Source organism: Carassius gibelio, chromosome B18 (genome assembly GCF_023724105.1).
Source record: "Carassius gibelio isolate Cgi1373 ecotype wild population from Czech Republic chromosome B18, carGib1.2-hapl.c, whole genome shotgun sequence".
In the NCBI taxonomy this organism is placed as follows: domain Eukaryota; kingdom Metazoa; phylum Chordata; class Actinopteri; order Cypriniformes; family Cyprinidae; genus Carassius; species Carassius gibelio.
The window spans coordinates 18,263,893-18,280,860 of NC_068413.1; the positions used below are offsets into that span (position 1 = coordinate 18,263,893).

General features: G+C 35.1%; 1 protein-coding gene across 4 annotated transcripts in view; it reads left to right on the forward strand.

Moving 5' to 3' along the window:
* Positions 1-11,197, forward strand: part of LOC127977525 (CMP-N-acetylneuraminate-beta-galactosamide-alpha-2,3-sialyltransferase 4) — a 44,242-nt gene extending 33,045 nt beyond the window's left edge. For 3 of the 4 annotated variants that reach the window (XM_052582427.1, XM_052582425.1, XM_052582426.1), the window contains exons 5-11: positions 2,472-2,569; positions 2,846-2,909; positions 4,799-4,897; positions 7,832-8,021; positions 8,104-8,241; positions 10,328-10,480; positions 10,903-11,197. In XM_052582427.1, the coding sequence (XP_052438387.1) occupies positions 2,472-2,569; positions 2,846-2,909; positions 4,799-4,897; positions 7,832-8,021; positions 8,104-8,241; positions 10,328-10,480; positions 10,903-10,992 (832 nt within the window). In that variant the 3' untranslated portion in view covers positions 10,993-11,197. The remainder of the gene's footprint in view (positions 1-2,471; positions 2,570-2,845; positions 2,910-4,798; positions 4,898-7,831; positions 8,022-8,103; positions 8,242-10,327; positions 10,481-10,902) is intronic. The other variant, XM_052582428.1, reaches the window with a different exon arrangement.
* The last annotated feature ends 5,771 nt before the right edge of the window (positions 11,198-16,968 follow it).

Consider the following 16,968-nt stretch of genomic DNA (forward strand, 5'->3'; position numbering starts at 1 on the left):
GTTTTGGGGAAACTGTAGCTTACCAAGCTTGAAAATTTGAAAAATTCAGATTCATTTACTCCCTCTCATGTTGTTCCAAACCTGAATGATTTTATTTTATTTTTTTGTTTCTGTGGGGCATAGAATAAGAATAACACTATTTTATTTATTTATTTATTTTTTATAAAAATTATTTCCTTAATATGAGTGGTTCAAAACTTGATGACTTATTTTTAGAAATGCAATCTAAACAAACAAAAAGATTGACTCCATTTAGTGAGGCTAAATGTTTATAAAAAGTCAAACCTTGACTGGAATTGTAAAATGGATTTATTTAAAATATGTTTTTAATAAAATCTGTATACCTGATCCAAAGTTTAACAAACACACACAAAAAAATGAAGGCTTTAAAACATCCTGAGTGCAAATCAATAAAATATTAACACACACACTCACACGCACACACATCCTATTATTTTTCTTTTCCACCTGAAGTCTGCAACAAATACATGATCAATTTTCATCCAAGTGTAACTTTTACAGTAGAGAGGTTTGTGTATTTATTATGTATATATATATATATATATATATATATATATATATATATATATATATATATATATAATTACACCCATACAGTATATATTTTGAAAATATTTACAAGTATATATTCATATTCATATAATATATATTGAATACAAATATATTTCATAAATAAACCTAACATATTTTTCTGAAATATATACATGCATTGTGTATTTATATGTACAGAGGCTAATAAATATACACAGTACACACATGCAAATACGGAAACAGTGTTCTGAACACTATAGATGTCCGTGATATTGAATGATTTTCTGATCGTCCCTGAGGTGTTTTTGCACCTCAGTTTATTAGTCAACATTGACAAAATAATCCACAAATAATGTTTTTTTGTTTTGTTTTTTTTTTTACTCAAAAACTTGCATGTGCTCAGATCAACTTAAAAGGTTTTAGCCGTTATCACTTGGCCAACAGTCTGGGGCGATGTATTCAAAATGGTTTACTCTGTCACAGAATACAGGCACAGAAATGGTGAAAATGCACAGCTTTTTTCCTAACATCAGCTCTTAAGAGCCATCAGGATTTCTCCTGCAGCTGGTGTAGCCAGAGAATAACAGGGCACTTAATGAAAACGGACCCTCCTCTGGCTCTCGGTCGGTGGGAGCACTGTAAAACCAACACATCCATGTGTGATGATTCTGGCTGTGCTGTTGTGCCAGACTAGCTGGGTTAACCCTAACATGTGCTTCTCAAGCTTTTGAGCATTACACAAAGACAACACAGCTAAACGAGTGCTGCGTGTAATATGTGTGTCATCACAGCACAATTCTGTCATTGTTTTCATGTGTGTGTGTGTGTGTGTGTGTGTGTGTCTTATGCTCATCAAGGCTTTTGTATTTATTTGATCAAAAATACAGAAAAAATAATAATATTGCGAAATATTATTACAATTCAAAATAGTACGTTTCTATTTTAATGTGCTTTTAAATATATTTTATTTCTGTGCATTATTAACTCCATCCTTTTGGTGTTACATGATCTTTTAGGAATCATTGTAATAGGCTTAAATTATTATTCTGATGTCTACTGGAACCTGTAATATTTTTTTTTTTTATTTTTTGTCAGAATTTTCATGTTGAATACAAGAACATCACTTATTTAAAATATAAATATTTTCTAACAATTCAAGTCTTTAATATCATTTTTTTATTAACGTAACACTTGCTGAATACAAGTGTTAATCTCTTTCAAAGAAAGAAAGAAAGAAAGAACAAATGCTAATACTGTTATTAAAAAAAATTAAATAAAAAAAACAGATCCCAGAGTTTTGATCAATAGTGTATATCATTACAAAATATTTACATTTCATTAAAAAAACACATTTTAGATTTATAAAACACAGATAGACATTTGTATTGCCATTAATGGAATATCATCATATTAATATAAAATGTAAATACAATTTCCATGAATACATACAGAAAATAGGATTATTAAAAATATTTATTTTATTTATTATTAATTTATTTTATTAAAAATAAAATTTATTTTCATAATTGTTTTAAATAAATGGTCAGTAATATATGTATATAATGTGAATAATTAATTATTATCATATTATTATATGATGATAATATTAAGAATACTGTTAATACATATGCATACGCGCGCGCACACACACACACACACACACACACACACACACACACACACACACACACTCACACAGATAAATTACAAATTAAATAAATGTTTGGATATATATATATATATATATATATATATATATATATATATATATATATATATAAAACTGAGAATAAATGTAATTTTCACACAATTAATATTTTCTATTTTTTTTTTTATAATGAATTTAAGATTAGAAGTCTGTGATTAAGTCAATGTCTAGTAGTTTGTATGTGAGTCTGTGTTTTGTTTCACTGACACAGCGTGAGCCGAAAGACTGAGCTCTTTCTAAAGCTGGAGGATTTCTTCTGGCGGGAACATCTGTCATCTGAAGCTCTGCCCTACGGTATTAAAGGCAGCGGTATGTACATCTTATAATCTTTATAATCTTTACTTTAATACAATAGTTAAATCTACTGCAGAGTCATTGAGCTAATGCTTATGTTAAATCTGACTTGAGCACATGATCACATAAATCTTGTTGCTGAAATCTCACATGCCCCCGAAACCATTCAGTCCACGTTTATAAAGAATTAGTCTGTTCTAACTATGCTCATGGTGCTGCATGCAATCCATTGATGTTGATACATTCATAATGGTGCACTTTGTTCAGATGCTTTCTTCTTTGTCTCTGCAGAGCTCCTGCTTCTGAAGGTCTTGGCAGTGACTTCCAGCTACACAATGCCAGCAAACATTGAGAGGTGAAGTACGGCCGAGCTGCTTTCGCAAGTATCTAAACTCTGAACTCAAGCTGCCATAAGCTTGTAGAAACCCATTCCTAAAATATGGTTGTTTGCTTCAGTTGCTTATGACTTTGTTGCGGTGTGGAGTGAATTACTGCACACATTACACATTAATTACAGTAATGCTCTTGCTCGTGTTCAATACTATCTTGCTTAATATAATAACCACTGAAAGGAGAACGGCTAATAGTGACTAAATATGCAAGTGTTGTTACTCAATTTCCAGTTGCCAATTAATTTTAATTTGTACTTTTTCATTTGTTCAGGTTTCTCTATTAATAGTTTGTTTAATGTCTGTTGATAAAGTAATAACTATTTGCTAAAAATCCACACACCCTAAGGTCATCCAAGGTGTAGATGAGTTTCAGATTTGGGGAAATTTAGCATCTCATTACTTGCTCATCAATGGATGCTCAGCAGTGAATGGGTGCCGTCGAAATGAGAGTCCAAACAGCTGATAAAAACATCACAATAATCCACACCCCTCCAGTCCATCAGTTAACATACTGTGTAGAGAATAGCTGTGTGTTTATGACAGTCCCTCCAGAAAAACGCGATTATGCGATCGCTTGATTTCATACATATTTATGCGGGTCGCATTTTTTCAAATGATTTCATAATCCCTGTATTTTCGTTGCAAAAAACTCACATATATATTAGCAGAAAGTTGAAAAATGTTGCGTTTCCTTCACACAAGTAAAGCGCCATTTTCCCCTATTGCCTGGGAACCTTATGAAGTGATGTAATTACGTGACGTGAACATCATCTGCAAACCCCACGGTGAAACCAGGGTGAAACTTGAAGCGCGCAAATCATTCTTATTTGCCAACAAAAATAAGCGCAAAAGAACGCGCGAAGCAGTTTCCCGATTTGTTACATGACAGTGGAGCCAAATTATATTGCGAGAACTTGCGAAAACTGCGGTTAGATGAAATAGTGAAAAAAAGGTGATTCCCCCAACACCCCCTTCTCACTAGGCTACTAACACTGTTGTAGTTTCATTCAGAAGTTGATGCAACTTTACAGTTACAGTTGTTACAGAACGGTACCAAAAACCTACAGTTGTAATTATATTAGTAGTATGTAAAATAATTTACGTTGCAGTAAGAGATTGCAACTTAAATATTCTGTGATTTAGTGTGCTCGCTTATCATAGGAAGTAATAAGCAATCACTCTTTAAGGTAGTAGCCTAGTGAGAAAAAGGTGTTGGGGGAATCACCTTTTTTTCTCTTTTTCATCAAACCGCAGTTTTCGCAAGTGCGTGCAATTTCATCGAATAAAATTGCAAAAATATCCCGCATATTCCTTCACATTTTTTAAGAAAACGTGCCGCGAAATCAAGGATTTTTGCCCGCAAATCCTTCAAATTTCTGGAGGGACTGTTATAAGAAACAAATCCATCATTAAGACATTTAAATTTTAATCGGTTGCTTCCAGCCAAAACACCAGTCCATAATCCATAATAACGCCACAAAAATCTCCTGTTGTCTGGAGTGCTGTGGATTATTGTGATGTTTTTATCAGCTGTTGGACTCCCATTCTGATGGCACCCATTCACATCCATTGATGAGACACTGATGCAATGCTACATTTCTACAAATCTGATGAAGAAACAAACTCATCCAGATCTTGGATGGCTTGAGGCAAATTATCTTTGGGTGAATTATTCCTTTAAGTTGTGTCTAGACATAGTGCAGATGTGTAATTGAATAGAAAATGCATATAAAATGAAATCGCTTCTATAATATTTAGGTTGGCAAGCCACATTTTCTGAACTTTAGCACCTGATTTCACTACAAAACACACTTTTGTGTACCGCACTCATGGAAAGTGCTCTGTGTGTCAGCAGCTTAGAATGCAGGACGTGTGCAGTCATTGGAAACGGCTTTTCCATAAAAAACAGTTCACTGGGGGAGATCATTAACAAATACGACGTGGTGATCAGGTAAATAAAACCTCCACCTCTGTTTGACCTTTCAGTGTTTCTGTTACACAGTCTTTAATTAGCGTTTCACCCATTTGTGCACACATTTTTCTGAATGGTTTCTGAATGTTAATAGCGATGTGAACATGTTCTGCATTTATTTTTAGCAGTTTTTTGTTTTTGTTTTCTTGAAAATCGTATTTGAATGTGCGGCAACTATTGTTGATGGTGGGCAAATATGTTGTATTCACCCCTTCAATGTAAAATATAAAAGGAGGAGAGCATTTGGCATCTAACTCAAAATAACTGCTTTCAACAGATCAATCTTTATTCATAAACAAATTTATCATGCATAAAAGTCAAGAACATTGGATGCAAACCTCAGAAAAGGCTGCATCTAGCTTATAATATCTTTAATATAATAACATAACAAATCCATTTAATAATGAATAAAGTGCAGCCATTCCCCAACATGGAAAATCAAAAAAAAGTTAAACGAAAGTATATAAATAAAAATAAACAGAATGAAGAAAATATTACATCTATAGATGTACATATACTGTATAATAAAGATATACCCAAAAGAAAGCAACGCATTTTTTTAGGCCCATAGTATTCAGTGGCTGACGTAAGTGATTTCATAAAATAATGTAAATGCAAACGCATTACTTGTCTGAATTTCAGCATTACAATGAAATCATAAGCTACTAGTCATTAAAATAATTAGGGTCCTTGACCAATTACAATGAAACTCATCCAAACTGGATAAAGGGACCTCAGTATTTGTCAGATAAAGAGTTAATTTCAGTACCTGAAAGTAAAAGCTGAAATCTCAGTTAATCGCGATCTCAAAAGCTTTGTTATAACACAATGAATATATGCACGATGAATCTTTCAGTGTCTACACTTCGTGTGTTAAAATTAGAGGATTCGTGAGCATGCAATTTCAGCACAGCATGAGTGGATTATAACTTAATTGCTTCTGATTGGCCATTGCCTTCCAGAAATCAACATGATTGGCTACATTGCACAACTTCAGATGTTTTAGTTGGAGCTTTTTAGTCAATTTCTGCTGTCCGTCTCTTATTGGCCATTGTCCACTGAATATTTTTTTTTTCTTTCTATGTACAGCGTGAAAGACTGGCTTGCATTTTGCATTCTTGTTTTATTGTACGTCTGTTGAGTGGGATATAACAGCCTCGCTTAACAATACCTCCTGAATGAAAGCTCTGCTTGGCTACCGTTTCTCAAGCCGCTTTATAGCCTTGGAATGAACAAATGGCATGTTATTTTTTCTAAGCCTCTAACAAATTCGTCCGAGTGTGTTTCTCTCGTCCTCTAATCGCGGCGGGGGAGGAGAGCCGAGCCGCTTGACATTTGGTGTTGAGTTACAAATCCTGATGCCTCGAAGTCGCCATTAGGCAGAGATTTGAGCAGAACACCAGCTCCTCTCCATCTCATTTGTGAGAAAAAGGGTGGTGTTTCCCGCACAGACTCACTCCTTTTAAAAAATAAGTTATAATGTGGGAGTTCGCTGATAAGGATGTGCTTTTAGTGTCTCACGCCAAGTCCATGACGTCAATGAAACTGTGCAGAACAGGGATAATTGTAACTCTTTTGGTTATCTGATTGCAGTTTAATGATTAAAAGTTTGCAAATTTATCCTAATTTAGTGACTTGGTGTTTGGAAACGAAGGGTGAACTTTGCATCAGCAACACTCAATGACAAACAAGTCATTCTTAAGAAGACAGCTGATGGCACCTTTATTAATTGCAGCTAGTTTCTAACTTATTATTAATTTGCTTGTTAATCATAAATATAATAATATCTTATGTCTCTCACAGTCATGCAATGGTATGAAAACCCATGACACTACTAAACTCAATGGACACCTATTTGGAAGTTAAAATTGACACGTTTTAGCATTTCAACAACTATTAAATGATCAATATTGAAAAAATATTGAAAACTACAAAAATACAGATTTTGATACAAAATATGAGGCCGTTTTTATCAACTCTATCAAAAACAAATGACAAAATCCTATTTTGTATTTGAAATATGTGTTTTAAAACACATTCAGCAGTAACTTTAACCACATTTCAAAGAAAATACAAGTAAATATTAAATTACATTTAAAGACATGCTGAAGTCCTACTTAAGTGGGCCATAAAATACATTTTCGTTTAATTTTAAATAGCACGCAGTTAAGTGACTTTAAACATCACAGTCAGTGCACAGGTCAGTATATTATTTTTAAGTATAATATTTCTGTAATAGTAACTCATTAAAATAATGCTTAAAGGGTGGCTTTTCCCAGTTATGAACATCCAAACACACACACACACACACACACACATGTTTGTTTTTGTGAAAAGTGGGGACATCCCATAGGCGTAATGGTTTTTATTCTGTAGAAACTGTATATTCTATCGTCCTTCACCAACCCTACACCTAACCCTAACCCTCACAGGAAACTTTGTGCATTTTTACTTTCTCAAAAAATCTCATTCTGTATGATTTATAAGTGTTTTGAGAAATGGGGACATGGGTTATGTCCTCATAAGTCACCCTCTCCTTGTAATACCTGTGTCATACCCATGTCATTATACAGAGTTGTGTCCTGATATGATACAAAAACATGCCCACACACACACACACACACACACACACAATGCTATGAAATGCACATCATGTTTTATGAGAAAGCATGAAACCGGTAAGATCTTTGTAATTGGCACCAACAATCAGAAAGATACAAGTACTGGATTTCGTTCAAGAAATACGATACAGGAAGAAAGCGATGCTGATTCTGACTCTCCAGATCGGATTCGACCTTGAACTTCATTATGCACTGTTCAGTTCAAGTTTTTCACAGAAAAGCAACTTTACAGAAAATTACATTTCTAGCTTATCAGTTTATGATGCAGTGCTCCCATATCTTTCTGTGTCAGGCTGAATGATGCGCCGGTGAGAGGCTACGAGGAGGACGTGGGGAACAAGACCACGCTCCGTCTGTTTTATCCTGAATCTGCCTCCTATAACCCCGATGTCCACAATGACCCAGACACCCTGCTGGTCCTGGTTCCTTTCAAGCAGCAGGACCTCCGCTGGCTCAAAGAGATCCTGTATGATGAGAAGAGGGTCAGTCTGTCTCACTTCTTCTCCTCATGTCCCAGCATGCACCTGGTTTCCCAGTAGTCATGAGGCAATGTGCTTGATTTAGATCCGAAAGGGTTTCTGGAAGCCTCCGCCCCAGATCTGGCTTGGCCGGGGCAGTCAGATCCGTGTCCTGGACCCATATTTCCTTCGCCTGACAGCCAGCAAGCTGCTTCAGATTCCCCTGCAACCGAGCAGACAACAGGTGAGATCTGCACACGGCCGGGATTCGGATTCCGGGAACGGGACACACTCTTACTTTGGCAGAACAGATGATTCAAATAATATGATTACGTTTGGTATCATTTCAGACATGCATACAGTATGTAGTGCTATTTAGGTATTTGATAGTTATGAAATGTTTGTATTGAGACTTTGTTTAAAACCTGATGAGTTGCTGCATTTTAATGCATTATATATGGATTCAAGACATATAAAAGCATAAAAAAATACAGTAAAATATTGTATTTGCATTATTAGTTTCTGACTGCAAATCTTCCAGTTGTCAGTGAAAGAAAATACATTTTTATCAGAGAGATTCCATGCAAATGTTTTGGGGTTTCAAACGTTTTAAATAGCTGTTTTCTGTGTGAATCTGTGTTAAAGTGTAATTTATTTCTGTGATGCTCCGCTGTATTTTCAGTATCATTCCTCCAGTCTTCAGTGTCACATGATCTTCAGAAATCATGAAAACACACTGATTTGCTAACAAGCTATGTTAAATATTTTTGTGAAAGCTATGATACATTTTACTTCTCAGGATTCTTTGACGAATAGAAAGCTCAAAAGAACAGCACCTATCTGAAATAGAAATCTTTTGTAACATTATGCTGTCACTTTTGATCAACTGAGTGTGTCTTTACACTAAATAATGGCTGTAAACGTTTGAACAGTATCCTATGCCTTTGCTTTCCGTTTGCCTTACAGTAGTGAAGGTCAGATTATCATTCTTACAGATCGACTTAAACCATAAACAATGCTGTTTTTAATAAAATCTCAACCCAGCTGGCAAACGTTTCGCTGAGCAAAGCCCGTTTTCACTCACATGTGCTAATGTTGGATTCTGATGTTTGTCAGAGAGAGCCAAGAGGTTTGTCTGAATCAGAGTCCACATGTGTCCTGATAAACACACAGAGAATCACGATTAGAAATGTGTCTGTTTACTGTATTTCTGGTCCGTGCCAGTAACAGCCAGGAAACACAAGAACAAGCTCAAAGTGCATTGTACTTCCTCCTCACCCAACTCTAAAACTTTTCTTTCCACTAGTCGCCGAAGGCATCACTTCTCAATTTATTTGAATTGTTTTAGGTCTTTAATTACTAAAATAACAAAAATTGAATGAATGATGAAGCCACAAAACAAAATTAACAAAATGTAAACTGAAACTAGATACAATAATTGAACAATAAGTGAACAATAATTATATCAATTATAATAGTATATCAATAACACAGCTTGAGTTTAATGGTAGTATTAGTAGTAATACATCAATACATGTATCTATGTGTCTGTCTAAAGTTGTGGGCATGATTATTATTTCATTTTTTTTAATGGCACAAAAGTATTTCGACACTCAAGCTCCTCTCAAACAGTGTTTATATATACAGTACATGTTCTAATGATGGACATGATGAAATGGAGACCGTGTTGTTGAAGCGAGGCTGAGGCTGAGATGTATGAGCGTGTTTTGTGTGGGAGCGCACAGATCAGTAGCTGTGGAAATCATGGAGCAATGCGGAAAAGCTAATGACTTGGAACGAGAGAGAGAGATTGACGCAACTAAAGCAGTCAGGGCTGGAAAAACCAAGATGCATTACCTTCTTTTACTACTGTAAGTGGAAAGTTTTCAACTTAAAAGTTGATGTCTGGCAATAATTTACTGAGAATACATTTGAAGCGGTTTTGATGGCAGCGTACGTGTGTTTTAAACGTTTTTACAAAGTTTAAAACCTCATAAAATCGTTTAAAAGCAATATTTGATGGCTTACGTTGACATATTTCCTATTAAAGCTTGTGCGGGATGTTGTTTTTTCTTTATAGCCAATAGGTTGTGTTACACTACAGGCTTATTTTGAGTGGGACAAAAGGAAGGGAGATTATTTGATTAGACATTTGTATAGCAAATAAGCAATAAAATCTGCTATAGATGATTGAACTAAAAGATAAGATTTCATGGGGTTTTTATTCTTTCACAGTAGAGTTGAAGCTGTCTTCATCCGCCCCCTGCAGGAGGCTAACACTATTAAACACACTTTTCCTGATTTGCACGTTTTCTCTGTTTCTCCGTCAGAAACCTGTCCATCCCACCACTGGCATTCTGGCTGTGTTTGTGGCTCTAAACTACTGTGACGTCGTGCACGTGGCTGGATTCGGATACCCAGAGTCCAGGAACCAGAAACAGCCCATCCACTATTACGGAAAGGACACAATGAAATCCATGAAGGTGATTCTTTGATTCTCATGTTGCTGTATACCGTATTTTACGAACTATAAGTCGCACTTTTTTCATAGTTTGGCTGGTCCTGGGACTTATAGTAAGGTGCGACTTATTTATCAAAATGAATTTGACATGAACCGAGAGAAATGAACCAAGAGAAAACATTACCGTCTCCAGCCACGAGAGGGCGCTCTATTCTGCTCAGTGCTGCTACACTGAAGACATAGAGCGCCCTCTCGTGGCTGGAGACGGTAATGTTTTCTCTTGGTGCTTTGTTCTAAATAAATGCGACTTATATATGTTTTTTTTCCTCATCATGACGTATTTTTTGACAGATGCGATTTATACTCAGGTGCGACTTATAGTCCGAAAAATATGGTACTTTATGTCACGTTGCGCTGCTTCACCGAATATCGTTGTTGTTTCAGAATTCCTACCACGATCTCAATCAAGAGGCTCTCGTGCTTAAGAGACTGGAAGGACAGGGAGCTATTTTATATCTTCATCCTCATTCCTGACACCCAACATGAACACATATAAATAAAAACACATAAACGCATGTAAATACAGCATTACATAACAATCATCTTCGGACTGAACTGAAATATCCAGCTCTCACACTGCAGAGCTGATAAGAGTTTCTGTAATTTTCTGCATTTCTGTGTGATTCAATCATTTTTACTTGACCTCGAGTATTTATAATTAATGAATCTTTTCTGCTTATTGTTTTGTTTTCTATCGGGAACTTAAGAAATATATGGTGATATATATATATATATATATATATATATATATATATATATATATATATATATATATATATATATATATATAAAATCACCACTGGATATTTTGTGATCTTCTTACAGTAAGAATTTAATAAACAAAAATATGCATCTTGTTTTTAGATGACAGTTTAATTTCATAAGTAATGCTAATAAGACCTTAGTTTAACAAATGCACCAAAAAGCACTAGTTAATTTGCAAGCAGAAAAAAAAACTAGAAGAATAGATCAGCTATTTTTTTTAATGAATCTATTTAATTTTGAGATTAATCTTTCAAATAGGAAATTCTATTTGAGCATGCTGAGATGTTAAATATTTGTCTGAGCAGCAGTGATTGTGAAGTGATGAGCAGAATATCTGTAGCAATGCCTCACATCGCCTGAAGAGGGCGACTGATCTACATGACTGCGTGAGCGCGCTCTGTTTACAGAGAGAGAGAGAAACATGAGGCTACATGCATGCGCATCATATGATGGCCTCATGTTCACTTTCTGCTTTCTTCTTATTGTTTCGATCTGAAGTAGAAGGAGCTGCCTTTCGGTTTGAGTCAGATTCATTACTCAGAGCAGGAACATCTGGAGCAGTGCCTGGCAGCAGAGAGTGTTTTTATGTGCCTAAGTGTGCTGCCAGACTGCAAGGCCTCATTGCTTACAGCCCATAATATGACCGATGTTTGGTCTCAGCAGCATAATACAGCAGACATAGTGTGCGGTGAACTTTTGGTTCATTCAAATGGATGGTGCAAACCACGAACCAGCTGTTTTTATAAATCAGAGCCATAATTGGAGAAGGCATCACATGAACGGTCCAGACTGTTCAAGAAGGTAAGTCTTGTTTTAGTCAAATTATAGACATCAGTACAGCAGTATCCTTTACTGACAGAAAATCAAAGAATACATTGCACCAAATTCAGTGAAAAAAACAACGATTATTTATAGAGCACGTTTAAACACAACCGAGGTTGACCAAAGAGCTTGACAAAGAATAAAAAACACAATGAATAAAGGATTGTAAAAAGCCAGGGGGAAAATATGTCTTAAAGGGGTACTCCACCCCAGAATTTAAATGATGTCATTAATCAGCATGTCGTTCCAAACCCATAAAAGCTTTGTTCGTCTTCGGAACACAATTTAAGATATTTTGGATGAAAACTGGGAGGCTTGTGACCATCCCATTAAAGCTGCGGTAGGGAACTTTTGACGCTCTATCGGTTAATAAACAAAACTGCTTGCGTCTTGCGGAAGAACATCGTAGCCGGAACTACTTCTCTCTGTTTATGTCTATGAAGAATCACAAAGGTACTGAGTTACTCCGCCGCGGTATCCCCGAAGCAATCTAAAATAGTCCGAATATAAACACTTATTATAGGTGTACCCTAGTGATTCAGGACAAGCCAAAAACACGGTTTGGAAAATGGATTCATGGTTTACTCGCTTATTATGTACATTTTTCTAAATTTTGAACACGAACAAAGTTACGGACCGCAGCTCTGATTGGTTGTTTTTTACCGGGAGCGGATGTATTTTGCAAATGGCAATAGGACACTGGGAGGAGCCAGAGGAGCTTGATTTTTTCACAGATTATCTGTCTCATATTTTAATGTCAGGACATAATGACAGGTTTAATAAATATGTAAAAAAAATATTTTTTTACAAAAGTTCCCTACAGCACCTTTAACTGCCAAATAAAATACACTGAAAAGTATGAAAGAAATCATCAGTGGTTTAACTGTAACCATATTATTGGCAAGTAGATTAAAACAGACACCATACAGAAGATGAATTAAGCTCAAATTGAACAGTAAAACACCTATTTGACAAATAAGAGCGAAACCACTGTAAAACCATACCACGATGTCCTACACAAGACTCCATGCATCACAGCAGAATGTTTTGGTCAACTAAGTCAAATGCAGCCTTTGGTAGGACAAGAGGACAAGAGCCAAGGGTTTCCCTGAATCTGTCATAAGAAATATATCATCTAAGACTCTTAACAGGACCAATTCAATGCTATTAAAAGCTTTAAAACCTGAAAAAAAACTTTTTGTAATGGCATTATCTGACAAGAAAGACTGTAATTAAGCCAGTTCAACTTTCTTCAATATCTCTGAGATCAAAGGAAGATTTGAAATGGGCCGAAAGTTGGAAAGAAAGATATAGAATCAAGATTTTTTATTAATTTTTTTTTTTTTTTTTAAAGATACTGTTACAGATATTAATGAAATAAAAGGCCACTTAATTGCCTTTAAAGAGAGACACTTTCATGACTATTTCTTAACACATTTATGTAGACTTTTAAGTGACACTCAATAAAAAATTTTTACCTTGAAGTGTATTTAGATAATGTTTTGCCATGCTTTAAAGAAGTGCACTTATTCTACTTAAGTGGGTCAATTGCATTTAAATACATTTTAATAAATAGATTTAAACTATAATGCATACAATTAATTTCAATTTCAATTAATTGTAAATAACATTAAACTTAGTTCACAATTAAGTAGCTATATTATTTTATTATAAGTGTGGTAAAGTGTACTTATTTTTCAAAATGTTTTTGGAACATTTCTACTATGTAACTGCATACAGTTAGTCCATAGACTATAGAGATGCTTATGTCATATCGTCTGCCTCTTTTGCTATCAGGCTCTTCTCTGTCTTCTCCATTAGTACACACTTAATTCAGTTCCAGACAGAAACTGCAGCTGGATTTCTCTAAGTATGGATGGACGGCCACCCGTCAAGTAGTTTAGGGCACAACAGAGTCGTTGAAGTGCGTCACCAGCCCTCTTCTTCTGAGGATGGAGTGTCTCTATCCCCCTGCAATCAGTGCAGAACCTGAATGCATTGCTTTGCCATACCTGATTGGTCATCCTAGTCTGTGTTATGCAACACACAGTTACATAATCAAAAAATATCTGTTTATATGACAAGCGAAAACAAGGTCAGTGCAAGTTATCAGTGGGACACCTTGTTCAAATATGCCTGTATGCACATGTCAACATGTGAGATTGCATCGAGATTGCATGCTCTGAGCCTAGAATACCAGTTTTTTCATCAGTAATGCAGGAATGTGTACGGTTTTTCTTAAAACAATGTTAGAGTAGTTAGTAGTGAATTTGCACGTTTAAAATTCAGATTTGAATGACCCCATCGGCTGGAAAATGACAGATTTGTGTGATATTTAAATGCTCAGCTCTGTTCCAGTAATCAGCGTAGCTGCCTTGCATGAGAAGTGTATGCAAATGGAAAGTACAGCTAGAAAAGCAGTGTGATGCTGCTGCATCATCCTGATGCTTGTGTGTAATTCTTGGCTCAGATGCACAAAGAACTGCTGCTTTTTTTTTCATAATTGCAAAATCAGCTCTCTTTACACACTTGAACCGTTTGCATGTGCCAACAAATCCGTTTGATACCGTTGCTTTTTCTGTGTGCCGACGGCATTTGAATTCTGAAAGCATTCTTTGAACGTTAAGACGCCATTGAGCAGTGATAATGTTATGTACCTGAACGCTGTATTGTGTTCAGTGCACCCACACTCTCTTAAAAATTGTGCCAAACCTGAACTGGTCTTTTTTCCCCATGTGATGAACCTTCCCACACGTTGTGCAGAGCAGGGATCGTGCAGGTAAAAGCACACACACACTGATAACACGGAGAGTTTTGGTGAAGAGGGAGATATTGGGTTGCTCTTTTTGTTCACATTCTGCTTCTATTATCAGCAGCAGTTCATTTTGATATCTAAAAATGGAGACAAGTGAGAGAAATTGGGAAACGTCCAATTTTAACTTATGTTATTTGCAAATGTATTTACATTTAGTCATTTAACAGACTGTTTTATCCAAAGCTGCTTACAACTGAGCAAATGCTTTAACTCTCATCTTCTATTTGATATTTGAGAGTCCCCTGGGCCTTTTAATTGCTCAAAACAAACTTAACATTTCAAATCAGCCAAAGAAAAGTGTGTATATATTTATTTATACACACATTATATAATATACAACTTTTACAATATTGATATTGCAACAATGTGAGATTAATAAATTTTAAATCATTGTCTTAATAACCTTTTGCCTTGCTTTACAGAAGTACACCTATTGTGTTGCCTAAGCACATTGAAAGTACCTGATGATAATTTAACAGTTTTTTTATTTTATTTGATATTTAATTTAATGCATTGGCTAAATTGCAACTTCATTGTAACAAATGTGCATTTCCAAATATGTGACCCTGGAGCACAGAAGCAGTCATCAGTAGCACAGATATATTGTAGCAATATCCAACAATACATTGTATGGGTCAAAAGAATATTATGATTCTTTTTTTTTTTTTTTTAGGTTAGTTTTTTCATGATTGTTTCAATTTAATATTTTAGCTTGTTTTGAATTTGTTGTCATGTGTGTGTTGCATTTTTATTTGTTGGTTTTATTATATGAAGTACCTTGATAAAGTGTTTATATATATATATATATATATATATATATATATATATATATATATATATATATATATATATATATATATATATATATATATATATATTTTTTTTTTTTTTTTTTTGTACAAGATTCCTTATACTTAGGTTTAACTCGGGCAAATATGGTCCTATCCTGACAATATAACAATGGAAAGCTTATTTATTCGGCTTTCAGATGATGTATAAATTTTAGTTTAAAAAAAAAATAATAATAATAATATTTACCCTTCAATTTCACAATTTCAGTACACGACAAACAACTTTCAATATAAATTACAATAAAATATATTTTGGTTTATCATAAATGCTTGTCAGTACATTCAGAAACAGAAGTAATTGCAATAGAAGAAATTACATATAAAGATGTACTGAAGCCCTACTTAAGTGGGTCAAAAACACTCTTAAGATCAGCTAATTGCATTTAATGTAAATTTAAACTAACACACTTTTGTTTAATCGTAACAGGCAGTCCAGTGTTGAAACCATTACACTTAGTTCTTTTGAAGTATATTATTTCTGCAATAAGAACTCATTTGGAAATTATGCAAAAGTGAGCTTTGTTTTTCACAAGGAAACTGTGTTGCTGAAGCAATCTTATTTAGTGTCTAATGCTAGCAAAAGTTTGCAAAAGCGCAGAAAATTGCGAATAGCATCTTAATAGCTCATTGCATCCTGAAAGCATTGCATAAATGGTGTGATGCTGGTAGGTTTGCACAGGGTTGTCCTGCTCCACAGACACTCTTTGTCTACCTGTCAACATTCATGACCCGTCTATCTAGCTGAAGATCTGGATCACACGTGATGGGTTTACGCGGGCTTCACGAGTGTCCTCAGCCAGCGAGCTCCTCCTGCTCAACACGTCTCATTGGTTTGGATGTTACGATGTGCTGTGTCTTCTCTGGCTGCGGTCGCTGCGGTGTAGCGCTGTGACTCTGAACCCAGATGTTCAGATGGATGCCCTCATGTCTCTGTTCAGTACACATCATTTGTATACACCTGAAAGAGAATGCACAACTAAAGAGCGCCAGTGCCCTACATCACCCCACAGACAGACATGCACGCACTAAAGATCTGATTCATGTGTGTGCTTGACTTACTGTACGTGCAAATTGTAATGTTTTTTTTTTTTTTTTTTTTTTTTTTTTTTGCTTATAAATGTGAAATGTGCCTTCCAATAAAAAAAAAATATTATAATTTCAGGCCATGAACACCAGATATATTCTCAGGTCAGGCCA